We start from the raw sequence: 27,896 nt of genomic DNA, 5'->3' as shown, positions 1-27,896 counted from the left end.
ATGGCAGTGCGGGACTTCGGCCACGCAGCCATTGCAAGGAATACTGAGACGTCTGAGGTAAGGGTGTGAAGTGAGGAAGGAGCGTAGCAAGAGTGTAGGTCAGCCATCCCCAGCCTGGTGCCCCTTCCCCATCCGTGTGTTTTGAATTGGAACTCCCATCAGCCCCTGACAGCATGGCCAATGGTTAGACGAAGATCCTGGCGGATTGGATCCTTAGCGGCTCTTTACATCCACACCAAAGCATGTTGGAAAAGAACGAATCCTGCCCCATTTCCAAACATGCTCTTTTTCAAGGGATGGGATCCTTACCATTCCAAAAAGGCAATTGGATCTGCTCTCAGTATGGAAGCCAGACAGCTTCCTCTGTGGGTATGTCTCAGTCATCCTTCTGAAGTGGGCTCCAGCAGTCCTGTCTCTGTGGCTCCAGATCCTAGATCTGAACTGATCCCTTGGCTCAGTCAGTCAGTCAAACAGATTCGTTAGAAACCATTGGTCACCCCCCAAAGTACACTGACCCCTGTTTTTAGGTTGGTTGTCAGATGGTTGGTTGGCATTTCTTCAATAGTGGAAGCTAATGGGGATCCCAAGGGTCATCTAGTCCAACCCCCTCCAATGCAGGAATCTTAAGCATCCCTGAGAGATGGCCATCCAACCTCCAACGAAGAAGAGTCCACAACCTCCCAAGGGAGAGTGTTCTGCTGTCAGAAAGCTTTGAATGAAGAACCTCTTAGAGTTTGGAAGAGGGGACCCCTCTCCAACTGAGGGGAGGGAGCAGAACCCAAGAGAGAAGGCAGGCGGCAGGCTGGGAGAGGCAGAGAGAAAGAGGGGAGAGGTTTCAGCTGCACCCCCTGCCAAATTTGCTCTCGTGCAAGGGTTCTTCTGCCTTACGGGAGTGCCTGCTGGCCCCATTCAACTATGTTCTAGAGTAGACCCACTGAATTTAATGAAGATGACTAGACCCATTCATTTCGACAGGTCTACTTGAAGCAAAGCATAGTTGAGTGTCGCTCTCTGTGTTCACCTCCATATATTTGTCAATTAAGCGAATTATTACAAAGGCATGTGAGGAGAATCAGAACTTACAGGGTTAAACAGTTCTGTGTGACGTCTCACATTCTGAGGCGTGGTTATGTTCACATACGGGAATCTTTCTTTGTGTGTGAGTTTCCTTTCATTTTTGGCTGAGAGGCGAAAGGATGTCTGCTCTTTCGCCGGGCTGATTTATGATGTTTTTCTACTCATTAAAAGACTGTTGGAGTTTAGCAAGAAGCCTGCATTCAGTCTGATTTATTATCCACACACAAGGCAACAGTTTCTGCCGCTGCAAAACTCTGCTAAGGACTATGCTAAGAGAGCTAAGGGAGCTCAAGTTTTCTATCGGCACAGACGTCCATCGGCGCAGCAGAAGTGTACTGGGCGCCATCTTATCTCACAAGGCATAGTAACTGCGTGCGGATCTAACAGTTCCATAACCTGAGGGGGCCTTGGGGTCATGTGCCCCCGACTCTCCAATTCTCCAACCCAGCTGGAAGGAGATCAGATCCTTTTCCTTCCACTTTCAGTTAACTTCCCTCAAGCTTCCCTCAAGGGAGCAGGAGCCGATGAGTCCAAGGCTCATTCACACAATAATAAACCATAGTTTATCACAGAGGTAACCAAAATGGTGCCCTTCAGATGCTACAGACTGCAACTCCCATCCCTCCTGACCTCTGGCCATGCTGGCTGAGGCTGATGGGAGCTAGAGGCCAACCTATGTTGATGCCCTCTGGTTTATTGTTACATCTGAACGCAGCCCTGAACTCTCTTGTGCTCTGCCATCCAAGAGAAATGAAACCCAGGAGTGTGGTACCTCTGGATTTTTGCTGTGAGTTGGTAAATGACCAAGGAAATTTCCCAACCCTCACTATGGAGAAGATGAGCAGATCCACCTGGTTCATTTTAATTTTTAAAAAGCAGCTCCCATGGAAAAGAGCACCAGTGGTCAGTCTACCCTACACTGTCCTGCACTTTCTCCCTGGTTGACTGACCGAACCCAAAGAGAACACCTTCATGGTTCCTCATCATCCTGGGGAAAAAGTGACCAGTGGGGTGTCACAGGGTTCTGTCCTGGCCTGTTGTTGTTCCACTTTTTTAAAAATAAAAGACTTGGATGAAGGAATTGAGGGGATGCTCATCAAATTTGCAGATGACACCAAACTGGGAAGGGTAGCCAATGCCACAGAAGACAGAATCGGGATTCAAGATAACCTTAACAGATTGGAGAACTGGGCCCAAACTAACAAAATGAAATTCAATAGGGTCAAATGTCAGGCTCTATATTTAGGCAGGAAGAACCCGATGCACATATATAGGGTGGGGGAGCCCTGGCTTGCCAGCAGTTTGAGTTTCCTGGAGGAAAAAAAATACAAAATTTGTAAGTCTGCACAACAAGTTGTTGTTGCTTAGTCGTTTAGTCGTGTCCGACTCTTCGTGACCCCCTGGACCAGAGCACGCCAGGCACTCCTGTCTTCCACTGCCTCCCGCAGCTTGGTCAAACTCATGCTGGTAGCTTCAAGAACGCTGTCCAGCCATCTCGTCCTCTGTTGTCCCCTTCTCCTTGTGCCCTCCACCTTTCGCACAACAACTTACTGACTACTAATATTTTCCCAGCTGCTAAAAGGTCCCAACTAAATGGTGATTTGTCTCCAATTGCACTTAAGGTTCCCAAACTCACTTTCCCCATCCTTTCCCTCCAGAATACCAGCGAGACGAATGCCAGTATCACCGTCATCCTTTGCTGTGGTCAAATGGCATCCGGGGCACGGCAGGATGACCTCCCCCTTTTTATAGACCTCATCACAGAGGAGCTCCTCTTCCAATTCCAGAACAGCAGGAAGGTATGGCTCTGATTATCACACGGACTCCTGTTGTTTGTTCTCTCAGCTATACCATACTTTTCCGTGTATAAGACGAGGGTTTTTATTATTATTATTAAAAAATGATGTTTAAAAATGCGGGTCATCTTATACACAGAGAGTGCATTGGGGGGACGTGGGTTTGGTTGCCGCTGCAAGCCGGAGATAGTCAACAGCTATTGTGTGCCTTATTGGTGGCTGCAGCAAGGGGTGGTGTTGATTGGCTGTCGCTGCGGAAATTGGGAAGGCGATTGGCGGTTTCTGCCGGCGAGGGACAGACAATAGGTGGGTTTTGCGACATGTGTGAGTGGCAGCATAGGTTCAGCGGGTGAGCAATTTTTGGAATCCCCTCCCCCAAATAGCTGAACAACTGTGGGTAATCCTACCCCCGAAAAGCTCAGCAACTCTGGGCAATCCTTTCCCCATTTTCTTAATTTGGAGTCCCCCAAAATAGGGGGTGTCTTATACTCGAAAAAATATGGTATATTCTGCCTTTCTCCTGTCATACGTCTCCAGGAGGTGTGCAACCATTTCCCCCGTGGTCACCATCCAGGCACTGAGCAGACCTCCTGAGCTCCATCAAGGTCCTTGCACCACATGCCTTCAGACTGTGCCCTAGGGCAGGGTTTTTGGCTTCATCCACCGAAGGGTTGTAGACTGGGGTGTATACTGGCTCCACACTTAGGACCAGATGGGGCATTACAGCGGTACCTTGGTTCTCAAACTTAATCCATTCTGAAACCAAAGCGTTCCAAACCAAGGCATGCTTTCCCATAGAAAGTAATGCAAAATGGATTAATCTGTTCCAGACTTTTTTTAAAGAAACCCTAAAACAGCAATTTAACATGAATTTAACTATCTAACAAGACCACTTCTGGGTTAGGGTTAATTTTTGGATTGGTATCTGAAGAAGTGTGCATGCACACGAAAGCTCATACCTAGAACTAACTTAGTTGGTCTTTAAGGTGCTACTGGAAGGAATTTTTTGTTTTTGGATTGGGTTAGTGTTAGGGTAAGGATTAGAATTAGGATTAGGGTCAGTGTGGCTTTATGTTTCCTTGTGATTTTGATTCAAACTCAATTTTATAAAATCCCTTCTCCTTTCAGAATGAGGCTTTGAAGAAGAGCTTTATGAAGGCAGCAACTCTAACAACCAAGGCGCTTGTGCAATCGAATGTGGGATATGTCACCTTCCCCCACAAAGACGAGCTCACCTTCTGCATCACAGTGAGTAAAAAGAAAAAGAAAAAAAGAGGGGGAATCTCCTGGGGTTTCTTTTCAGAGCGTTTTTTCTTAAAAATAGCTGTGTAGGTCTAGCTCTGGGTTGCATGTTCTGATCATCTGGCCCCAAACCATTTCTGGGTGGTCACGTTCTGCTCCAACTCAAGTTTCCAAACCCACTTGAAAGGCAGCCCTACATTGTGGCAACCTCAGCAGGATGTCACCAGTGCCTAAGTAAAAGAGGCTAGGTTCTCCCAGGAGGAGAGGGCTGTCAATGGCTCCCAGCCATGATTGCTATGTTCTACCTCCACAGAGGAAGGAAGCAATGTTTCTGAATATAGTTGCTGGAAGCCACAGGCGGGGAGAGGGCTCTTGGGCTCATGGTCTGCTCCCTGGTTTCTCACAGACGTCTGGTTGGCCACTGTGAGAATGCTGTGAGGATGCTGGACTAGATGGGCCCTTGGCCTGGTCCAGAAGGCTGATCTTATGCTGTTCTTATGCGGTAGAGCTCTGCCCAGGAGAAAAAGGGATCTTATTCCCAGATCCAGGAAGCCCACTCTCCTCCCCTAGGAGGACCCACTTGCCAATTGCAAAGAAGTTGTCAAGTGGGCTGGATAGAGAGCACAACTCAGGGCTTGGTGTGGTGGTGGCAGGGATGGCGCCTCCAGTTCCCTGACATGCTGTGTGCTTCCCCACCACAGGAGGTCATCAAAGAGGAGCCAATGGCATCACTCACCATCTTACACCCCGCAATGGAAACGATCATTCGCATGACGTAAGTACGGCCAGACACAGTACATATTTCTTCACCAGGTTTATGGACTGCTGGGTGCTGATCCTTTCCTCTCCCCTTCTTTCTCTTTTCAGTGCCTTGAGACCACGCATGGACCCCCTGCTCCGGTCTCAGCTGCTACAAAAAACCACCAGGAAGGTCTTCCAATTACCATCATTGCAGGTTACGAAGGTCAAAGCCGGGAGCTCCGTGCCGGCAACACAGAGCCAGGTGACTGGACCTTCTGCTTCTGGAGGAAAATGGGGTTGCCAGGTTAAAGGATTTGAGGGCAAAGAGTCTGAGCCGTGTAAGCTGCAAAGAATGCTGCCCGAGACACTTGACCCATCACAATGATGTAACAGCCAGAGACTTGGGGTGTATATTTTTGATTTTAATCCTGTTTCCATATTTATTGCATTTCACCTTTGTCTAGAATGCATCCACGAATGATTCCTGCATGCCTGCATTTTGTGACTCTCATGCCTCCCTCCTACGCTGCATTTAATTTTATTTGTTTGCTTGTTTGTTTATATGCTGCCCATCTGACTGGGTTACTCTAGCCACTCTGGGCGGCTTCCAACAAATTAAAACACAGCCAGACATCAAATATTTAAAACTTCCCTATGCAGGGCTGCCTTCAGATGTCTTCAGATGGAAGTATAATGATGTATCTCTCTGACATCTGATAGGAGGGTGTTCCACGGGGTGGGCCCCACCACCAAGAAGGCTCTCTGCCTTGGAACACCCCAAGGAAGTTGAGCCCAGTGTGGAGTCCTGTATCTTTATATCGCATGACCTGTAACCTTATATACATCGAGAAACGTTTGATGTTTATGACTCTTTGTGTGCCTTGCTTGAACCCCTGCATAAGCTTTGTTACGAATTTGGACTAGAAGGCTCCAGAGCATATGGGATTTCCATGGGGGTCTTCAGCTTCTAACTGCTTTTGCTTCTCTCCTTCCAGGACTGTTATCACGAAACTATCGACATCTGGCTCAACATGCTCACCAGCTTGCTGTCGGAGGCCCCCTCTCTGGAGACGCTGCAGAAGATATTAGTGGTAAGGGAGTCCCCAAGGTGTCAGAGCAGGGGGAAGCAGCAGCTCCCATGCCGGAGGACAGACCCTCTTGAAATGATTGCACGGGGGGCATCTGTGGCCAACTCGCTGGTTGTGGGTGCTGATGGTCAAGTGGGCCTCTGTTCTGCTAGCAATGCTTGTGCAAGGCACACAAGATATGTCCTCTGCTGATGGCCTGTGGGGAAGGGCCGTGGCTCGGGGCAGAGCATCTGTCTTGCATGCCCAAGGTCCCCGGTTCAGTCCTCAGCACTCCAGGTGGGGCTGTGAAAAGGCTCTCTGTCTGAAAGGCCAAAGGGCCAACTGCCAGTCCTCATTACCTGTGGATCAATGGCTGGGCTTGGTCTAAGGATGCTTCCTGCATTCCATTGCTATGGCTGTGGTGAGGTGTATGTTGTATTGTTGTAATTATCACACACACAAACACACCAATGACAGATTGCAGGGCAGTTCACAACATAAAAATACAAAATCAGAACAGAAAATGCATGATAAAGCAAAAGCAACCCAAGAGCCAATTAATATCTAATTCTACTAAGCTGCCTCGAGTCCCTGTCTGGGAAAAAGGTGGGCTATTATTATTATTATTATTAATAATAATAATAATAAACAAATTGCAGCAAACTTTCTCCTTTACAAAACAACCCCCTTTTGCAATTTGTCCCCTCTATGAAGCTTTGTGAATTTGCAAACCTGGATTAAGGGTTGTCCTTCCATGTGATGACGATGATTTCTCTCCTGCAGCACACAAATGGCTGGATTGACTCCACAAAAATCAGTGAGAGGCAAAGAGCAGTCAAGACCACCAACGTACTCCTGAAATATGTCTCCGAGCATTTGGACTTTGATGTGAGTGACCAAGGCTTAACGCTGCAATTTCAAATCGTATTGCATTGGAAAGTTCAGGTGTGAACTAGATGAAAGCTGTATGGCATGGCCATTCCAGGGGAAGGTGCTATTTTTCTAGAAAAAGAGGTGCCAGGACTCACCATGAACTCACCACCCTTGTTCTCTTATAATGGCAATAGTGCCCACCTGAGAGGTGCCAGTGTTAGCTTTTTGCAGTATAGTAGCACTGCAGAGAGCTTGCTGGGGAGACAATGCATAAAAAGGGACTCAAAAATAACTTAAACAAGATTTTAATAACAAAAACAAAAACTCCTTATACACTAAATACACCAACAACAAACCAGACCCAACCACCAACCCATCCCCCAGGGTAATGGGAAAGCTAGGTGCTGCTCCTTATATACTACACCCAAATGCTGACACAGCTTAATCAATACAACTCAGCACCTGCTATGTTTCACAGCTGTAAAGCTGGGTCTCGTTATTTTGCTCTGGCCCCTTAAAGACATACACAACTGAGACCTGGGAGAGGAGACGGTGGAAGAAGATTGGAAGAAATTTAAGATTTACCTACAAAAATATTGTAAATTGTATGAATGTTAAGAAGGATGCTAGAGTATAAACAACTTGGCACCATTGAGTTCAAGGAAGGGAATTATGAAGATAAGATAAATTTAAGAAATGATAAAAATTTTGGAATATGTTGGTTATATCTAAACTTTTTAAGATTCGAATAAAATGATAGTTAAAATTAGAGGTATAACATTGAAAATTAGTTATGAAGACTAAAAACAAGGGGACAAATTTGCTGAATAAAATTATAACTAAGAACGCAGGAGCGGGAGATGTGAGGGAGTCCAAAGCAGTGAAAAGATCTATGTTAAGAGATGTGATATTGTATTGTTTTATTGGAATTGTGATTTACAAAAAATTGTTAATAAAAAATATTTTTTTTAAAAAAAAGACATACACAACTGGTGGAACAATGATGAACCTTTACATTTAAAGAAACCATTCAACATTTCCCCTGCGGTTCATCATTGTGGAACAAAAACATAAAGCATATTTTGTACATGTCTTTCATGTGTAACCTTTGGAAGTGCTTTAGTAAAAATGTCTGCAATTTGATTGTCACCTGGAACATATTGAAATACAATCATTTCATCAGCAATTAGTTTCTTTACAAACTGTAAACGTAACCTTAAGACTCTAGTGTGCTGCGTATTGGTCTCTGAAAACAGGATAGCGAGTCCACTCTGGGAATCAAGGTAAACTCTTACTAGTAGTGTTACTTTCATCTGTAGGTCTGCAAATACTTGCAGATACCATTCCACATCACAAGTGGCCTGAACGCATGCACATAATTCACTCTCTGTTGTGGAGAGACAAATAATGGTTTGTGTCTGGGACTTCCATTCAAATGGACAACCTTTATAACAAAACACCATACCAGACACACCCCTGCAATTATTTTGTTCCACTGCATGAGATGCATCGCAGAAAATTTCAAAACCTTTGTCAATACATGATGTAAACTGCAACCTATAATGTTTGGTATGTTTAAAGTACATTAAAACTCTCTTAAGAGCAGAGAAACATTGCGTAGTGGGCTTTTCCACAAATTTTGCCAGAAAGTGAAAAGCATAAGTTATATCTGGTCTTGAGATTCTTTGAATGAAATTTAGCTTGCCTATAGCAGAACGATACAAAGTTTTGTTAGGAAATGGCTTATCTTCACCTGTAAAGGTGAAACCACATACCATAGGCGTTTCCTTCCCATTTGCATTTTCTTAAACCCATTTTGAATCAATAAGTCTCATTTCTGGGGTTTGTGGTACAAGAGACCAGGTGTTATGCTCTTTTAAAGAAGCTATCTCAGAGTTGATAGCTTTATACCAATTTACTTGGTGCTTAGGTAAATTCTGAACATCATCGTAGCTTTTTGGCTCAAAAACCGCCTTATTGGCATACACAGTATTTAAAAGTTCATCTGCAAAACGTTGTGGCTTCTGTCTCTTTCTATCTGAACGTCTCAGTCCGGAAGGAGAGTCAGACTCCTCAGACTTAATGGGACTAAGTAAACTACTAGTTTCAGGTTGTAAATCATCATTGTCAGACTGAAGAGGTGCCTGTAGGCTAAGATCACGGTCAGAAAACTCAAGAGAATCTAACCTCCCCTCGGGTGCCTGTGACTTTAAATCATCAAACAAATTATCAGATTCAACAGGCTTTTTGTCTTGTTCCATTAATTCAGAAGCACCATTTCCTGCTGCTGCTGCTGCTGCTTCCTCTTCTTCCTCAGTATCATTTATACCGTTAGTATCTTGGAAAACAGCAACGCCATTCCAATTTACAGTTTGTATCATGCTTCTGGTAATATGAAATTTGCCAGTTGCTGGTATGTAAATTCTGTACGCCCCCTTCTGGTAGCCCATTAATTTTCTCAGAACACTACACTCACCCAATTTCTGCTTAGCGGGATAATGCATAATTACATCTGAATCCCAAATGCGTAGGTATTTCAGATTAGGGCGTTTTTTAAACAGCTTCTCATAGGGGGTGACATCTAAACCAGAATGATAACTGCAATTTCTAACGTAACAAAAGGCATTGAGCGCTTCAGCCCAAAAGACTTTGGGCAGATTAGCATCGTACAGATAAGTTTTAACCCCTGCCTGCAGGTCATGCTGCACAACTTCAACAAGCCCATTTTGCCAGGGACTTCAGGGGCAAGATAACTCGTGAGTAGGCCCCTGTGCCTCAGAAGAAAATTCCCCGCCCCGGTCAGAAAACAGATACTTAATTTGTTTGTTAAAATGCATTTTTTACCCAGTTGCAAAAAGCTCTGTATTTCTCAAATGCTTGGGACTTCTCAGCTATTGCATAAGTCCAACAATATCTACTATACTGGTCTATCAGGGTAAGCCAGTACTTAGAACCTCCTAATGATGGTGGGAGTGGCCCAACTAAATCACAATGTACATGCTCAAATGGCTCAGTTATTTTCCTATCTGAGCACCTACCCTTGCGTGCAACCTTAATCTTATTCTTGCAACAGGATAGACATTGCATAAAGAATTTACATGGTTTTAAGTTTAGGCCATTAACAATATTCTTTGTCTTAATTACATCAGCAAAATTCAGGTGTCCCAGAATTCTGTGTGCTTCATGGACACACCCGGAATGTGGCCTTACACTCCTCAACCCCTGGCTTGACTGTGCTGCTCTGCAATTTATAGGCGATTGGGAGTAGGTGTGAAAATACAGTCTATATAATCAGAGTCCCGGGCATACAATAGACATTTGTTCCCATTGAAAAACTCACACATTGACTTTAAGAAACGCACAGTTATGCCTTGACGAGCAAAACTTCTTACTGACAATAAATTGTCCACTGACGGGCAGTAAATGCAGTTCGCTATCGTAATGTTTAAAGAGTCAAGTTTAATAGTACCCCTGCCAAGCGACTGCAAGACTTGTGAATTGGCTAAATGTACATTACCAATTTCCTCTTCGAAAGAAATAAACAAGCTTCGATTGTTGCAAATGTGCTGAGATGCTCCTGAGTCCACAATAAAAAACTTCCACTTGGCACCTTTAATTCTTTTACGATCTGTAGTCCGAGCATGAAAAGCTCGCGGCTCGTTTCTGTCTTTACGGTACAATGTCGGCTGCTGGGCTGATGACTGTGACTGACGAACAGAAACAGACTTGGGAGTACTTTGCTTTCTTTTGGATCTGCAGTCCTTTGCAAAATGTCCCTGCTTATTGCAGAACCAACAACGCTTTGCAGCTTTAAATGCAGTCGTATCAACACAAGTTTGCATATGGCGTTCCTCATTGTTTCTGGAAATAGGAGTGCTTATGGCACAAGCCTCCCTTCTATCCAACTCGCCCATTAATCGTGCCGTTATTTTTTTTAAATAATTTTTTATTAAGATTTTAAAGGTTACAAAAAAATAAGAAAAAATACAGTCAAAAAAGAAAATAAGAATAAAAAAAATACATATATCAAAATACAGAAAAAAGAAAGATAAAAAACAAAGGTAAAAAGAAAAAAAAGAAAAAAAGCAAATCAAACCTTTAACTCGCTTAGTTGCAATCACTTATTTCCTTGACTTCCTCGTGCCTCCCATTTTTGTATTCTAATTCTGTTAGATATTCTAGCAAATCCTTCCAACCTTGTTTTTATCCTAATAGTTTATCTTAACATACTATACTTCCCCTCTTTATATTTTAATTCATATAAATATTTCAACACATCCTTGATCTTAATTTTATCCTCATATCTTATCTTAATATACTGTAATTTTCCATTCTTTCCTTCACCAAGTTATCATCCACTTTAACTTTGTTTAATCTTATTTCCCATTAAAACTTATATATCTGTACTTATTCTTAAGACATTTCCCCTAAGGTCAAAGAAAAAATTCAATTCTGCGATTTTCCCATCTCTCATTTTAAAAAAAACAAATTTATATTATATATACTTTAGATTCCCAATTTTCTTTCACCAAATCCCCTCCCCGGTTTCAGCCCCTCAATAGTTCCATTAATCTCAGAAAACCATCAGCCCGGAGATCTTAAATCCGAGGCTCTTAAGTCTGTCCCCTCTGCCAGTCTTTTTGATAGTCTTTAATGTTGAAAATCAGATCTTGGGGAAGCCCCAACCCAACAGTCATCATATTACTTCCTGCCAAACTTCCATAGTTAAAAGTAGGGCCTATAAAGTATTCCAAATCTTGTTTCACACTCTTTTCAAATCCAAAGGCCCCCAAAGCTCCAATCTTCCAATCTCCACCTGGCTCGGATTTATATTCCAAAGGTCATTTGATCTCCACATAGGGTGATCTCTCCATCTTTCATCTTCCAGGCCAAACCAGGCTTCCATCTCCAAATATTTACTTCTCCTAGTTGTCATCATGTAGGGCCTCAAGTAGTAATCCACTATTGGCCTCTGTAGGGTTACGGCTCCCCCTTTCCTCACTTTGCTCACAACAAGATTCTCCTTTTCAAATTTTTCAATTTGTTCAGTTGAAAGAGGTTCCTGTGCTTGGTTCTTGTCCACTTCTTTGCCAAAACCTACTTTTGTTTCCAAGATTACCACGTTAGTAGCCATAACATTTATCTGGTCTTGCAGCTTTCCCAAGAGATAAAATGTCCTGTTCAGTTCACACTCGATTTCCTTCCTAACAGCCATACTTAAATAGTCCAAGGTCAAAAACTAGTTTCTCAAGGCTTTTATCTTTAGCTGCATCCTTACGACAATAACCCAAAGCTCCCTCTAGAGGGATTCAAATTCTTTTTCACTCCTTCCAGCACAGACCCAAAGGTCCCATACATTGAATTATAACAGTTCCTTTCTTCCTTTTAAACATAAAGTTGTAACAAAAACAGGCAGTAGAAACAAAGTCCTTCTTTTGTATCCTAACAGCTAACTTGACAGCTGTCAAATCACTGTCAACGGGCTCACACAGACCACTCCCGGGTCTGGGGATGTGGCACTTCAATTTCACGGATTTTAACCTTCTCCTGCAGGTTCCCCTGCTTTCAAAAAAGATATTGATGATAGTTTCAATCAATGGAATTTAGGTCCTTTACACAAAACTCTCCACGACCTTAGTTAACTGGTTCTTTGCTTCAGTTTATTTACAGAAAGGGGAGGCGGACTTCCTGTTTGGACCTTCCCTGATCGGTACCAATTATTTTTTTTTAAAAAAAAAAAACTTTAAATACTTTAGAATTCCAATTTCCGTTCTACTCACGGGTTGTTGTTTAAAATCCATTTGTCCACAAGAAAAAGTCAGCGCGCTCTGGCAACGGCTACGCGGCTTCACTCCGTAAAAATAGCGGTCGATTCAAAACACCGCGCTGCTCACCCCACGTCACTTCGGAACCCCCGAAAAGGGGTTTCCCTGTGGGTAGGGGAGCGCTCCTGGTGTCAACCGAATCCCACGTTCCCAGGCTTCATCCACCTGGGATTTCTAAAGGGTCTCCGCCTTCGCCGCGGCGGTACGACCCAAATTCCATGGAGCGGGTTCCTCTCAGTCAGAGGAATGCTGCCATTGTCGATGGCGCTAACCCGGAAGTCCGCTAATCATGCCGTTACCCCTTCCACGGTTAATTGTGCTGGTGGAACGGCAGATATCTGGCTAGCTACACCATCAAAGTCCTCATTAAGGGAAGAAAGAATGATAAAAACATACTGAATATAAGGTATCTCCATGTCCCTTCGAATTAATTCGCAGTGTATTGCCTCCAGACGTCTCAAGTGTGCTGCCAAATCACTACCAGGCTGCAACTTGGTCTGGTACAGCTGCTTGAAAAACGTCAATGCAGACACTGACTCTTTTCTAATATGCACTGCTGCAAGACTGTCCCACATTTCTTTGGCAGTTTTCTTATTTCTTATATAGACTACTTGCTGGTCACTGACTGCCAAATTAATTATTGCCCTGGCTTTTGCATCTCCTTTCGACCAAGCATTAGTTACAGGGTCAGGAGGGTCATCAGTTACATAGGTCCATACTTCTCTAGAGGTCAAAAGCGCCTCCACCCGAAAAGACCATAAACTATAGTTCTCATCTGTTAGCTGTGGGAACACCAGAGCCTTCTCAGCTTCTGGAACCCGGTCAACCATTCTGGAACTCTTCCAGACCCACAGAAACTACACTAGCAGGAGAAGGAGTTTTCAAAGCTTTCTCAGAGTCCAAAATAAGGCAGTCATCCACTCAGCAGCTGGGCCCATAACCAAAGATGTTAGCTATTTGCAGTATAGTAGCACTGCAGAGAGCTTGCTGGGGAGACCATGCATTAAAAAAGGACTCAAAAATAACTTAAACAAGGTTTTAATAACAAAAACAAAAACACTAAATACATCAACAACAAACCAGACCCAACCACCAACCAATCCCCCAGGGTAATGGGAGAGCTAGGTGCTGCTCCTTATATACTACACCCAAATGCTGACACAGCCATTCAACATTCAACCATTCAACATTCAACCATTCAACAGCCAGAACTGAGTTCCAGTGAGTTCTGGCTGGGGAAAAAGCCCTGGGGCAAGCCTAGGGTGGGCCACCTAAGCACAGCTCTCTTGCCCTGTGCCCCTCTGCCACCTTTGCCGACTGAGAGCCAGTGTGGTGTAGTGGTTAAGAGTGGTAGTCTCCTAATCTGGGGAACCGGGTTCACGTCTCCGCTCCTCCACATGCAGCTGCTGGGTGACCTTGGGCCAGTCACACTCTTTGAAGTCTCTCAGCCCCAGTCACCTCACAGAGTGTTTGTTGTGGGGGAGGAAGGGAAAGGAGAATGTTAGCCGCTTTGAGACTCCTTAAAGGGAGAGAAAGGTGGGATATCAAATCCAAACTCTTGGGGACTTTCGGGTTAGCGCCATCGGTAATGGCGGAATCCTTCTGACTAGGAGGATCTGCTTCGAGGAAATCGGGTCTGTACCGCTATGGCGAAGTGGAGACCCTTCAAAAATCATAGGCGGGAGAAGCCTGTGAGCGTGGGATTCAGCGGGCACCTTTTGGGCCCCCCCAATTCGCAGGGAATACCGATTACGGTTCCAGAGCGAAGCAGGGTGAGCGGCGCGGTGCTGTGAATCAACTGCTTTTTCCTTGGAGCGAAGCCGCACAGCCGTTACCGGAGAGCGCTGACTTCTTCCTGTGACAATTCGACCTCAAAAGCAACTACCCGTGAATAGGAAAAATTGGAAGTATAAAAGGACGAAAAAGACTTAATTTGGCACCGATGCGGGGAGGTTTAAACAGGAAGTCCGCCTTCCGCTTTTGTAAATAGATCAAAGCAAAGAGACTACAAGCTAAAGTTTTGGAAATCCGACTGGAAAGGATTAATTTCCTAACACAAAAAGTATCAACCCCCCCCCCCCAGGAAGCAGGGGAAGGAGGGGGGAGTTTTGGACTATATATACCTGCAAGAGAGAGGGAAAGAAGTTAAAATCCACCGCTCAAAACTTGGGAACGGGCTGCCAATAGACAAAGACTGTTGTGCTTTGAACTGCATATTAACTGTGAATAGACGACTTGCTGACAGCTAGCTCAGCAAGAGAGATACATTGTGGTTAGTTGTCCTCTTCTGCTCTTAAAAAGGAGGGAAAGTAACTGGAAAGTAACAAAAAATTGGAAGTGTTTATTTTTTTTATTTGAGTTTAAAAGGTGTCATTTTGGACTATTGCAACTGTTTCCACCTAGAGGAAGTTTCTGAAATCGATACTAGGGGAATTTTCCACTTGCAAAGAGAAACTGTGTAGCTGGGATTGACCTTGGCTCTTCTATTGTTTAAGTGTTATGGCACATGGGAAAGAAAAAGTAGACTCGTCATTCCCAGACAAAACAACAAGGTCTGGGAAGATTTGGCAGTGAAGACCATCAGCCGTTGGTCTCCCTACCCCATCTGCGACTGTACCAACACAATCTAAGCCTAGTGGAATGTCATCAGAAGATGTTTTAGCGATTGCACTGGCCAAGATTAATGAATCTTTGGAGCAACTTAATAAGAGGGTCGAAGAGACAAATAAGACGGTTGAAGAGACAAAGATGACAGTGGACGAGGCAAAAGTGAAGGTAGACGCAGCAACCACTAAAATTGACTTAAATACAGAAAGCTTAAATAGCTTGGGACAAAAGGTGAACACTAATACAGAATCTATTCAGAAATTGTTGCAGGAATCTACTTTGATCCGACAGACTGCAGATGAAGCTAAGGAAAAAGCTGCTGCTGTGGAATTTAAGATAACACAATTGGAAACAGAGAAAGTCCCAGATCTACAGAGGCAAATTGAGGACCATAAATTGACACTTTCTATGATTGAACTTAAGGAAAAACAGACGAATTTAAGGATTAGAGCTGTACCTGAATTAGAGAAGGGCAGTTTGATAGAATTTGCAGAGTTCTGGAAGTTGGATTTGAAACAAGAAGAATTCAAAATCGTGAGGGCCTTCAGACTTGGAAGAGGAGGAAACAAGAATAAAATAAGGGACTGTCTGATTACTCTCCGATCTAAAGAAGAGAGAGATAAAATTTTGGGTCTGCACTTTCAGAATTCTTTGACAATTCTGTAGTCAAGAGTGGAAATCTTTAAAGATATACCGAAACATCTGTAATGGTTATAAGGGGTTACTTGTGCGTAAGTTGCCGTCACTTTTGGCTAGATTGCCTGGCTAACCATGCTTTTGGCTGAAAGCCCTCACTCCGTGGCCGTTCAGTCGCTTGCAGAATCCGTCAGTGGGCGTTTCTTGAACCTCTTCCAGCATAAGAGCTGTTTGACGCCAAGTCTCCGCCTATCTCCCTGCGTGGGACTCTTCTGTGCAAGGAAGGAGTGGGCAGAGGCGTGCCCGTGCTCTCTCCACTGGTCTCAGATGAAGGGTCCCGGAGACCTCTCTCTGAATCCTCCATCTCCCTCCCTTCTCTACTGGTGTTACGTTGAATTCCTTCCCTCCTGCTGGTCCCCTCTCCTGCATCGCTTTGGAGCCCAGCCTCCACCTCACGCTCCAATGTCAGGTCCCTGACAACATCTTTTGGATCCTAGGTCCAACTTTGGAGATTTGGTTGCCCTGTTGAGAAGGAACAAAATCATCTTCAGGTGGGAATTTCCCCAAGGCCTATTCTTTAGCTTTAAAGGAAGAAAGATAAAGATAAGATCAGTGGAGGAAAAAGATAAGTTTTGGGGAAACCATGGAGAAGATCTGCAGAAAGAACTTGGAAAAGAGCCAGGAGTTTTGGACAGAAGTTCACCAAAAAGAGGGAAATCAACACCACTGACAGAAATAGATAAAGTACTAAGTGCTGTTGGAGGATAAGCAGAGTAACTACATCATGGCACTGCAAGTATTAAGCTGGAATGTGAATGGACTCAACTCCCCGGAAAAAAGGCGAGAGTCTTTCATTTATTAAAAAAAGAACAATTGGATTTGATTTGTCTACAAGAAACACATGTGATAAGGCTACACAGGAAGATATTGAGCAATAAAAGATTGGGACATGAATTTATTTCATCAGACAAAGTTAAGAAAAGAGGAGTAATACTTTATGCAAAATGAAATTGATGAATCAGGAAATAGAATGGAAGATCAAACAGATGAGACCGAAGACATTTGAATCGGCAAATAAATGTGGGAAACTGCTGGCTTGGCAAATGAAAAAAAGACAAAAACTTAATACTATTACTAATTTGGAAGTGGAGGGAAAGAATATACAGAATCCAGTGGAGATCAGGAAGTGCTTTCAGAGGTATTTAAACATCTATATACACAGGAGACTCAGAAAGAAATGGACATTGATCGATTTTTGAAAATAAATGGATTACAAAAAATCTCTCAAGAAAATAAGCTAATGTTGAATTATAAAATAACAGAACAGGAGGTAGAAGGAGCCATTCAGAACATGCAATTGGGCAAATCCCCAGGGCTGGATGGTTTCACTTCAAGATATTATAGATCCTTGAAAGAATGGCTAGTACAGCCTTTAAAGGAAGTTTGCAATGAAATACTGGAAGGGAAAAAGGCACCAGAGTCGTGGAAGGAAGCTTATATTACACTTATACCGAAAACAGAGTCTGAGAAGACACAGCTTAAGAACTACCACCCCATATCTTTGCTCAATGTGGATTACAAAATTTTTGCTGATATTATGGCTAAAAGACTAAAAAAAGGTACTAGTAGAAGAAATCCATAAAGATCAAGTGGGCTTTCTCCCGGGGAGACACTTGTCTGACAATACGAGGAATATAATTAACATTTTAGAAAAATTACAAGTGAATATTAACACCAAAGCAGTTTTGATATTTGTGGACGCGGAGAAAGCCTTTGACAATATTTCTTGGAGTTTCATGAAGAAAAATTTACAGGGAATGGGGGTAGGTCAAGGTTTTGAAAATGGTATAGGTGCAATCTATTCAGAACAAAAAGCTAAATTAATTGTAAACAATGTAGTCACAGAGGAGTTTAAGATTGAGAAAGGAACACAACAAGGTTGCCCAATCTCTCCATTGCTTTTTATATCGGTCCTGGAGGTTCTGCTTAATATGATTAGAAAGGACCAATTGATTAAAGGTATACAAGTCAGAGCTAAACAGTACAAATTGAAAGCATTTGCTGATGATTTGGTATTGACACTACAGGAGCCAGAATCTAGTACCAAAAGAGTATTGGAATTGATTCAAGAATTTGGTCATGTTAATAATAATAATAATAATAATAATAATAATAATAATAATTTATTATTTATACCCCGCCCATCTGGCTGGGCCTCCCCAGCCACTCCGGGCGGCTTCCATAAAAACCAAAAATACAGTAAAATATCACACGTTAAAAACTTCCCTGAACAGGGCTGCCTTAAGATGTCTTCTGAATGTCAGGTAGTTGTTTATCGCTTTGACATCTGCTGGAAGGGCGTTCCACAGGGCGGGGGCCACTACCGAGAAGGCCCTCTGCCTGGTTCCCTGTAGCTTTGCTTCTCGCAATGAGGGAACCGCCAGAAGGCCCTCGGCGCTGGACCTCAGCGTCCGGGCAGAATGATGGGGGTGGAGACGCTCCTTCAGGTATACTGGACCGAGGCCGTTTAGGGCTTTAAAGGTCAGCACCAACACTTTGAATTGTGCTTGGAAACATACTGGGAGCCAATGTAGGTCTTTCAAGACCGGTGTTATATGGTCTCGGCGGCCGCTCCCAGTCACCAGTCTAGCTGCCGCATTCTGGATTAGTTGTAGTTTCCGAGTCACCTTCAAAGGTAGCCCCACGTAGAGTGCATTGCAGTAGTCCAAGCGGGAGATAACCAGAGCATGCACCACTCTGGCGAGGCAGTCCGCAGGCAGATAGGGTCTCAGCCTGCGTACCAGATGGAGCTGGTACACAGCTGCCCTGGACACAGATTTAACCTGTGCCTCCATGGACAGCTGTGAGTCCAAAATGACTCCCAGGCTGCGCACCTGGTCCTTCAGGGGCACAGTTACCCCATTCAGGACCAGGGAATCCTCCACACCTGCCCGCCTCCTGTCCCCCAAAAACAGTACTTCTGTCTTGTCAGGATTCAACCTCAATCTGTTAGCCGCCATCCATCCTCCAACCGCCTCCAGACACTCACACAGGACCTTCACCGCCCTCACTGGTTCTGATTTAAAAGAGAGGTAGAGCTGGGTATCATCCGCATACTGATGAACACCCAGCCCAAACCTCCTGATGATCTCTCCCAGCGGCTGCATGTAAATGTTGAAAAGCATGGGGGAGAGGACAGAACCCTGAGGCACCCCACAAGTGAGAGCCCAGGGGTCTGAACACTCATCCCCCACCACCACTTTCTGAACACGGCCCAGGAGGAAGGAGCGGAACCACTGTATGACAGTGCCCCCAGCTCCCAGCCCCTCAAGACGGTCCAGAAGGATGTTATGGTCGATGGTATCAAACGCCGCTGAGAGATCCAGCAGAACTAGGAAACAGCTCTCACCTTTGTCCCTAGCCCGCCGGAGATCATCAACCAGTGCGACCAAGGCAGTTTCAGTCCCATGATGAGGCCTGAATCCCGACTGGAAGGGATCCAAATGGTCCGCTTCTTCCAGGCGTGCCTGGAGTTGTTCGGCAACCGCTCGCAGGATTTAAGTTGAATAAGTTGAAAACTAAGGTTTTAGAGAAAAATCTAACAGTGATTGAGAGAGAGAAGTTTCAGAAGGAGACAGGATTAACATTGGTTAAGAAAGTGAAATACTTAGGGGTTAACATGACTGCTAAGAATGTGAATTTATTTAAAGATAATTATGAAAAATGTTGGACGGAAGTGAAAAAGGATCTAGAAATATGGACAAATTTGAAGTTATCATTGCTAGGCTGAATTGCTGCGATAAAAATGAATGTATTGCCAAGGATGGTGTTTTTGTTTCAAACACTGCAAATTTTGGACAAAGTGGATTGTTTCAAGAAGTGGCAGAAAGATATCTCTAGATTTGTCTGGCAGGGCAAGAAATTTAAGATACTAACTGATGCTAAAGAAAGAGGTGGATTTGCCCTGCCAGACCTTAAGCTTTATTATGAATCAGCCGCATTTTGTTGGCTGAGAGAATGGCTGCTTCTTGAAAACATAGACATTTTGGACCTAGAAGGTTTTAATAATGTATTTGGGTGGCATGCATATCTGTGGTATGACAAGGTCAAAGCACATAAAGCGTTTAAAAACCATATTGTCAGGAAAGCACTGTTTAATGTCTGGATAAGATATAAGGATTTGCTTGAAAACAAAACTCCAAGGTGGTTGTCACCAATGGAAGCAAAGGCTCAGAAAAAGCTCAATATGGAGGCCAATTGGCCGAAATATTGGGAAATTTTGGAACAAGAAGGGGACAGATTAAAACTGCAGAGTTTTGAAAAACTAAAAAACAAAGTACGAGACTGGCTTCATTATTACCAAATAATGGAGGCTTACAATTTGGATAAGAAAATTGGCTTTCTGGTGGAAAAATCAAAATTGGAAACAGAACTGTTAGATCCTAAAACTAAGAATTTGTCAAGAATGTATAACTTGCTGTTGAAATGGAATACTCAGGATGAAATGGTGAAATCTGCTATGATTAAATGGGCACAAGATGTTGGATATAACATTATGATGGCTGCCTGGGAACAGTTATGGACCACAGGCATGAAATTCACGGCATGTAATGCCCTAAGAGAAAACATAATGAAAATGATTTACAGGTGGTACATGACACCAGTCAAGCTTGCAAAAATTTATCATTTGCCCGATAATAAATGTTGGAAATGTAAAGAGACTGAGGGTACATTTTTTCACCTTTGGTGGACATGCCCAAGGATTAAGACTTTCTGGGAGATGATCTATAATGAAATGAAAAGGTATTTAAGTATACCTTTCAGAAGAAACCAGAGGCCTTTCTCCTGGGCATGGTTGGCCAATTGGTGTCAAAGAAGGATAGAACTTTCTTTATGTATGCCACAACAGCAGCAAGAATACTCATTGCAAAATATTGGAAGACACAAGGTCTACCCACCTGGGAAGAATGGCAGATGAAGGTGATGGACTATATGGAACTGGCAGAAATGACTGGCAGAATCCGAGACCAAGGAGAAGAGTTGGTGGAAGAAGATTGGAAGAAATTTAAAGTTTATCTACAGAAACATTGTAAAATTATGGAATGTTAGAAGGATGTTGGAATGAAGTTATGTGGTTTTAGCAGAAATGATATAAAGGTCTAAGTAAAAATGGATTGTTAATTGGTGAAAGAAGAGAATGTAAAATTATAGTATGTTAAGATAAATTATTAGGATAAAAACGAAGATGGAAAGGATTTGCTGAAATATCTAATTGAACTAGAATACAAAAAAGGGAGGTGTGAGGAAGTCAAGGAAATAAGTAAAGGAAAGAAAGTTATTGTCAGAGCTGCCCGAGGTCCCAGCTCACAAAGGACCAACGCCAGTTCGTTGTTATATACAAAAGTCTTTATTGAAGTTCAGTTTCGATTTCAAAGCCGCGGCGCGTAGCTCTACGTCTCAAACTCTAGACCGCTGAAGCTCCGTCTGAATCTCCTTCCCCCCGACACCAGTTTAAGACTCTAGCCTTGCTCCACCTCTTCCTTTGCTCTTTTCTCCTCTGGGCCCGCCTGTCCGCTGGGGTCTCGCCCTTTCTAGACTCTTCTGACGCTGAGTCCCCTGAGTCTTCCCCCTCCCTCCGGCGGGCTTTAGGACCTGGTTCCCAATCCGGGTTTCCTGCTGTTCCGCGCGCCTGTACATTCGCACTTGGCGCGCGCGCCCAGCCGGCAACCTTCCTCCTGACCGTTACACTGCTCCTGTCACTGCTTCCCCCTTCGGAGAGGCTAGCTGGACCTGACTTCCCCTCCGTTCCCTCACTCTGCGATAGAGGCGTGGCCAGCCCTGATTCATCTTCTCTCCCTGCTGGAGGAGAAGCTGGCCCTGATACATGGGACTCTTTCCCCAAACCACGCTCTGGTGGAGGAGCTGGTCCTGATCTCCCGCTGCTGCTTTGGGAGTCCCCGCTGGCCCCTTGCTTCTGGTGTGTCCCCCCTGGGACCCCCCTTGCACTGGCCATCGGCGCCCCCCTCTGGGAATCTTCTGATTCGCTGGAGAAGCTCATGGAATCTCTCGGGCCACTTTCATACTCCCCTACGCTGCCCTCCGATTCTTCCCCTTCGCTCTCCATTTCCTCTCTCCCCTGTGCCTCTGCTCCTGAGCCCCTGACAGCTCTCTATATTGGACAAACAGGCCAGACCTTACGCCAAAGAATAAACGGACATAAATCCGACATCAGGAACCACAAGACAGAAAAACCAGTAGGAGAACACTTCAATCTCCCAGGACATTCTATACAAGATCTCAAAGTAGCTGTTCTATTACAAAGGAATTTCAGAAATAGACTGGAAAGAGAAGCTGCTGAATTGCAACTTATCACCAAACTTAAAACTATGGAGAGACCTGGTTTGAACAAAGACATTGGATTCTTATCTCATTATACATGACAAAGCCATTTTTCACCTTCTCACCCCTTGCTTTTTCCTGTTAGACCTATTGCAGTCGTTAAGAGTCGTCAACAGGCTCATCGCAGCTATCTGCCAATCACCCATTCCCACCACCCTTCTGAGTAATACCCCTCCCCACCTTCTCACTATATAGAAAGGTCCGGTGACTTCTGTTTCAGTGTATCTGAAGAAGTGTGCATGCACACGAAAGCTCATACCTAGAACTAACTCAGTTGGTCTTTAAGGTGCTACTGGAAGGAATTTTTTTATTTTGTTTTGAGTTATGTAAAGGTTTGATTTGTTTTTTTTAATTGTCTGTTTTGTTTTTTTTTTTATTAAATTGATATTTGTTTATCTTTTTTTCTAACCTTTAAAATCTTAATAAAAATCCATTAAAAAATAAATAAATCAAATCCAAACTCTTCTTCTTCTTCTTCTGAAAGCATGCCAGACGGTTTTCTCTTGCTGGGCTCTGTGGGACAAGGGCTGACTGTGCATCTCTCTCTCTCCACTTCTTAGGTATCCCAGGATTTCCCCCTTCTTGGACAGCTGGTGGCGCTCTTGTCCCTTCACCTCGCAGACAACGTGAAGGAGATTGGCCTGCAGTCAGCAGAGGCCTTGTACCATCTCCATTACATCATGATAGCCAAAATGGGTGAGGGGGATGCTGGGAAATGGCTGGTTTCTTGTAAGCCGCAGGGTGGGAGATCTGTAGCCCTCCAGAGGCTGCTCCAACTCCCATCATCCCTGAGTGTTGCCCATGCTGGCTGCTGCTGGGGTTTTGTCAGGGAGTTCAGGAGGGCCAGAATTGTGCTAGCACTGGCCTAACGCCAACACCCCGTTGGCCAGAGATGAGAGGGCAGTCTTGGGGGAGGAATTCACTGCTGATGTTCATCAGAAAAGCCTTCTGGACCTGACCAGTGGCCCAGCCCAGTCCAGCATCCTGTTCCCACAGGGGTTGATCAGATGCTTGTGGGAATCCAGCAAGCAGAATTCAAGCTCTTTCTACTCCTGTACTTTGCTGCCTCTGACCATGGAGGCAGAGCATAGCCATCCTGGCTAATAGCCATGGGTAGCCTTCTCTTCCATGAATTTGCCTCATCTTCTTTGAAAGCCATCTTGGTCCGTGGCCATCAGTGCCTCCTGTGGCAGGGAGTTCCAGAGTTTAGCTGTGCATTGCAAGAAGAAGGACCATCCTGAAACTTCAGTTTCATTGGAGGTCCAGTTGTTCTCATGTTATGAGGGCAAGAGAGAAAGCTTTCTCTCTCCACTTTCTCCAAGCCATACATTGTGTCTCCTCTTCCTCGCCGTTTTTCTAAACGGAACCGCCCCCCAAATGCTGCAACCAGCATTTGCTCCACAAGCACCCCAGTCCTTTTGGTTGCCCCCTTCTGAACCTTTTTTCCAATTCCGAATTATAATTTTTGAGGTGAAACCAATAATTGTTTTTGTTGGTCCCAGCGGGAAAACTGGAGGTTTTGAGCAGGGAGCACTAATGCTGGGTTCTTTTGCATGCATATTCCAAAACCCGACCCTGCTTAGGTAAGGAACTGGAGAAGAGGAGGAATAAAAATAAGAAAGGCAACATGGTCAGATGGGTCCGAGAAGACTTCTTCATCCCTGGGCCCTCTCTCTTCCACTACAACATCGCAAAAGTGGCCAAGGTAGGGGTGGCCTTTTGTACTCTTTATTGCTAAGACCGCAGCCACTCCCAGTTAGCAAAGATTTGCTCACTCGGGCCAATGGGGCCCTGCCCCACCAACTTCAGCCTGCCCTCAGGCAGCCCACGCCTTCTAGGGATGAGGGAGAGATTCAGAGCAGTTCACACTGGAAGCCAAAGCTATCAGATCAAGGCTTTCAGAAACAACAGGAGAACTGAAACACAACCCGCCTTTGAAATTCACATGTCCTTGAATTTCGCAATGCCAAACAGTGTGTAAAAAAATCCATGCGTGAGCTATTAGTGTAAATAACATTCAGAAATGCATTGTATTAGAATAAATTGCTCAAAGACAAGTGCCCGGTAGCCTAAACTGCATGCAGAATTCTACTTATTGAAATTCTACCAGCTGCTGGGAGACCTAGGGTTCAGATCCCCACTCACGAGTCAGTCACAGTCTCTCAGTCTAACCTACCTCATGAGACTAAAACGGGGAGGAGAGAGAACCATGCATTGCCACCTTGGGCTCCTCAGGGCGGAAAAAGAATAGGAAAAGTTGACTCATTCGATGCATCTTTCACAAGGCACTGCCAAGCCAATGGACTATGCCAACCTTGTGGTGGGTGTTTTTGTTGTATATTAAGAACTAAACACACAGCCGGCAGGTTCCCACCCAGTCTGTTAGGCATTGGTTATATAGCGGATAGCCACTATTATTCACCCTCTCTGTTCCTGGAGGGATTTTTTTTTTTAAAATTTTCTAGTCTGATTTTAGATTGAACCTCTTCATGTTCCAATGTCATAACCAATTTAAGATGTGGATCGAAAATAGCAAGGCGTCACCTGACTTTTAGTTTGGTTTGTTGCAAAATCTTTCAGCTACTTAAATAAACACATAAATAGAATCACCAAATTGTAGAGTTGGAAGGGACGTGGGGGTCACTTAGTTCAACCCTCTCAAGGCAGAGTGGAGATGTCTTTCACTTGGTTTGTGAAGGCACCCTTGGACTACTGAAACGTGGTCAGAGTGTGGAGCAGAAGAAAACTCCCTCTTCTTTCTTCTTTGTGCCAGGCTTTTGGGGAGCACCTCACGCCCAGCCAGATCAACGAAGTCGTGTTGAAGGCGATTGACAACCTGACAGTGGAAGACAGAGCCGTCTCTCAGGCTGCAGGAAAGCTCCTGAGGTCCTTCCTTGAGGAATGCGGCATGGAAATGGAGGACGTAAGGCTCAAAACGGAGGCAGGGGGAGCAGGTTTCCTCTAAATCAAACATTCTCTTCGGACTTAGAATTAGCTTGTTTCTGGGAAGTAAGAAGGCATTGTGTGGGAAGTAAGAAGAGCCAGTGTGGTGTAGTGGTTAAGAGTGGTAGACTCGTAATCTGGGGAACCGGGTTCGCGTCTCCGCTCCTCCACATGCAGCTGCTGGGTGACCTTGGGCCAGTTACACTTCTTTGAAGTCTCTCAGCCCCACTCACCTCTCAGAGTGTTTGTTGTGGGGGAGTTACAGATAGGTAGCCGTGTTGGTCTGCCATAGTCAAAACAAAAAATTCCTTCCAGTAGCACCTTAAAGACCAACTAAGTTAGTTCTAGGTATGAGCTTTTGTGTGCATGCACACTTCTTCAAATACAATGAAACAGAAGTCACCAGACCCTTTTATATAGTGAGAAGGTGGGGAGGGGTATTACTCAGAAGGGTGGTGGGAATGGGTGATTGGCAGATAGCTGTGATGAGCCTGTTGACGACTCTTAACGACTGCAATAGGTCTTACAGGAAAAAGCAAGGGGTGAGAAGGTGGGAAATGGCTTTGTCATGTATAATGAGATAAGAATCCAATGTCTTTGTTCAGACCAGGTCTCTCCATGGTTTTAAGTTTGGTAATAAGTTGCAATTCAGCAGCTTCTCTTTCCAGTCTCTTTCCTGCTTTTTCCTGTAAGACCTATTGCAGTCGTTAAGAGTCGTCAACAAGAAGAGAACCCAAAATGAAAAAAAGGATAAAATCTTGGAAAAAATAAAGGAAGGAGAGAAGAAGCTGAGAGCAAAACCAAAATCACAGGAGATCCTGAAAGAGATAAAGTTATATCAAGTACAATATATGAAATTGATGAACCAGGAAATAGAATGGAAGATTACAAAATTTTTGCAGATATTTTGGCTAAAAGATTAAAAAGGGTGTTAGTAGAAGAAATTCATAAAGACCAAGCGGGCTTTCTCCCGGGCAGACATTTGTCTGATAATACGAGGAATATAATTTATATTCTAGAAAAATTACAAGTGAATATCAATACTAAGGCAGTTTTGATTTTTGTGGATGCAGAGAAGGCCTTTGACAACATTTCTTGGAGTTTTATGAAGAAGAATCTACAGGGGATGGGGGTAGGTCAAGGTTTTGAAAATGGTATAGGTGCAATTTATTCAGAACAAAAGGCAAAATTAATTGTGAACAATGCAGTGACAGAAGAGTTTAAGATTGAGAAAGGAACACGACAAGGTTGCCCAATCTCTCCATTGCTTTTTATATCGGTCCTGGAGGTTTTGTTAAATATGATCAGAAAGGACCAATTGGTTAAAGGCATACAAGTGGGTGCTAAACAGTACAAACTGAAAGCATTTGCTGACGATTTAGTATTGACTTTGCAGGAGCCAGAATCTAGTACCAAAAGGGTACTGGAATTGATTCAAAACAAAGATCACCACAGCCAACCACAAACAAACAACCACACCCTAGGCCAACCCCAACCTCTCTCACCACCAAAGGAACACAAGTGAACGGCAGAGAACCGGCACGAGTAACGCTGACACCAAACCCTACATACATTAAGCAAAATAGAAACAGGTTCACCACACTTTCTCATCCTGGTCTTCTTTTATCTTCTTCCAGCTGCCTATGGTTGTGAAGGAGATTTACAACCGTCTCCACCAGATCCCCGACACCCGCACTAAGGAAGTGACACTTTCGGCTATTGTCAGCCTAGCCACCAAGCGCATGCAGCCGGTCGTAGACAGCCTGTTGGACTGTTCGATGGAGTGTGATGAGTAAGTTTTTGTGATGTGAAAATGGGGAGGGGTAGATTTAAGGGGTTTCTTAATTTATATTTATTTATATTGAATTTCGTACTTGCAAAAAATTGTGCTCCGAGTTGTGGTTTCTTTCTTTGCTAATGTATGTGCAATATAAAGAAAATATCAAAGGCCTGACTTTTTTTAAGAAAAGGAAAAAGGAAAAATTCTGTTTTGAAAAATTGCAGAAGTGCCACGGTGATCTGGAAGGCCTTGGTTGCTGATCAGTATTCCAGCGTCAAGCTGCTGAGACCCCTCCTGAAAAGGCTGCAGGATGAAGACCCCAAAGCGGAAGTCACTTCCAGGCGACGCAGCACTTCTCAAATGCCAATGGCGGTACGAAACCACTCAGTTTCTCTCTCCTGGATTGTTTTGAATGGGAGCTGGATGGGGCTGGGGGCTTCTTGCTGGGAGGGGGGTGCATCTTAATAAGTGGTCCATCCTGTGAGCACCTGCTTTGTATGCAGAAGGGCCCCAGCATCTCCATGTCGGGGAGTTCCTTGCCTGAAACCCTGGACAGCCACTGCTAGTCAGTGTAGACAACACTGAGGGAAATGGACCGGGGCTCTGAGTCGCGTCTGAGTCTGAGATCTTGATCTGACGATGACCTCTGCTGAATGCCGTTCTCCTGTCCTTGTCCCTCCAGGCTACCAACGCTCTGTGTCATATCCTGTCGTTCCCTGAGGCTGCAGGTATCCTGAAGAGCATGTTCCACCACCTGCTGTTTGCACTTAGCACTCAGATCTGTTTTGTCCATGAGGCGAGAAGAAGAGGTTCGAGGGCGGCAAGTCTAATCCCGGAGCCCTCTTCGCATCTCGATCCACTGATGTAAGGGACCTGCTAATGCATTTGGGGGGGGGGCCCTCCCTTCTCT

General features: G+C 44.3%; 2 protein-coding genes across 3 annotated transcripts; both read left to right on the top strand.

Moving 5' to 3' along the window:
* LOC309327061 (maestro heat-like repeat-containing protein family member 1) lies at positions 1 to 23,800 on the top strand (the record flags this gene model as incomplete). Its single annotated transcript, XM_081836094.1, has 7 exons — positions 1 to 57; positions 2,736 to 2,876; positions 4,002 to 4,121; positions 5,852 to 5,947; positions 6,707 to 6,811; positions 22,824 to 22,959; positions 23,766 to 23,800. The coding sequence occupies 7 exons, from the start codon at positions 1 to 3 to the stop codon at positions 23,798 to 23,800; spliced, it is 690 nt and encodes a 229-aa protein (XP_081692220.1).
* LOC309327345 (maestro heat-like repeat-containing protein family member 7) lies at positions 23,119 to 27,878 on the top strand. 2 transcript variants are annotated; one of them, XR_014150504.1, is made up of 4 exons: positions 23,119 to 23,968; positions 25,037 to 25,186; positions 26,844 to 27,358; positions 27,669 to 27,878. XR_014150504.1 is itself a non-coding variant. In XM_081836576.1 (3 exons), exons 1-3 carry the CDS (start codon positions 23,891 to 23,893, stop codon positions 27,000 to 27,002), a joined length of 387 nt encoding a protein of 128 aa, XP_081692702.1. In that variant the 5' UTR covers positions 23,119 to 23,890; the 3' UTR covers positions 27,003 to 27,397. The 2 variants fall into 2 exon arrangements, 1 of the variants encoding a protein (XP_081692702.1); XM_081836576.1 differs by lacking the exon at positions 27,669 to 27,878 and having other exon boundaries at positions 26,844 to 27,397.
* Positions 27,879 to 27,896: the final 18 nt, after the last annotated feature.

The sequence above is a fragment of the Podarcis erhardii genome (genome assembly GCF_964252035.2).
Source record: "Podarcis erhardii genome assembly, chromosome: 13".
Classification (NCBI taxonomy): domain Eukaryota; kingdom Metazoa; phylum Chordata; class Lepidosauria; order Squamata; family Lacertidae; genus Podarcis; species Podarcis erhardii.
Note: the sequence above shows the minus strand (reverse complement) of the source record. Positions and strands in the feature narration are given on the sequence as shown.

Bases quoted from the DNA above. Each gene is read 5' to 3' on its own strand.
- LOC309327345 (XM_081836576.1), top strand. From the start codon at position 23,891: ATGGTCAGATGGGTCCGAGAAGACTTCTTCATCCCTGGGCCCTCTCTC. The intron at 23,969-25,036 runs GTAGGGGTGGCC...TCTTTGTGCCAG, and splicing joins ACATCGCAAAAGTGGCCAAG to GCTTTTGGGGAGCACCTCAC. The intron at 25,187-26,843 runs GTAAGGCTCAAA...ATCTTCTTCCAG, and splicing joins GCGGCATGGAAATGGAGGAC to CTGCCTATGGTTGTGAAGGA.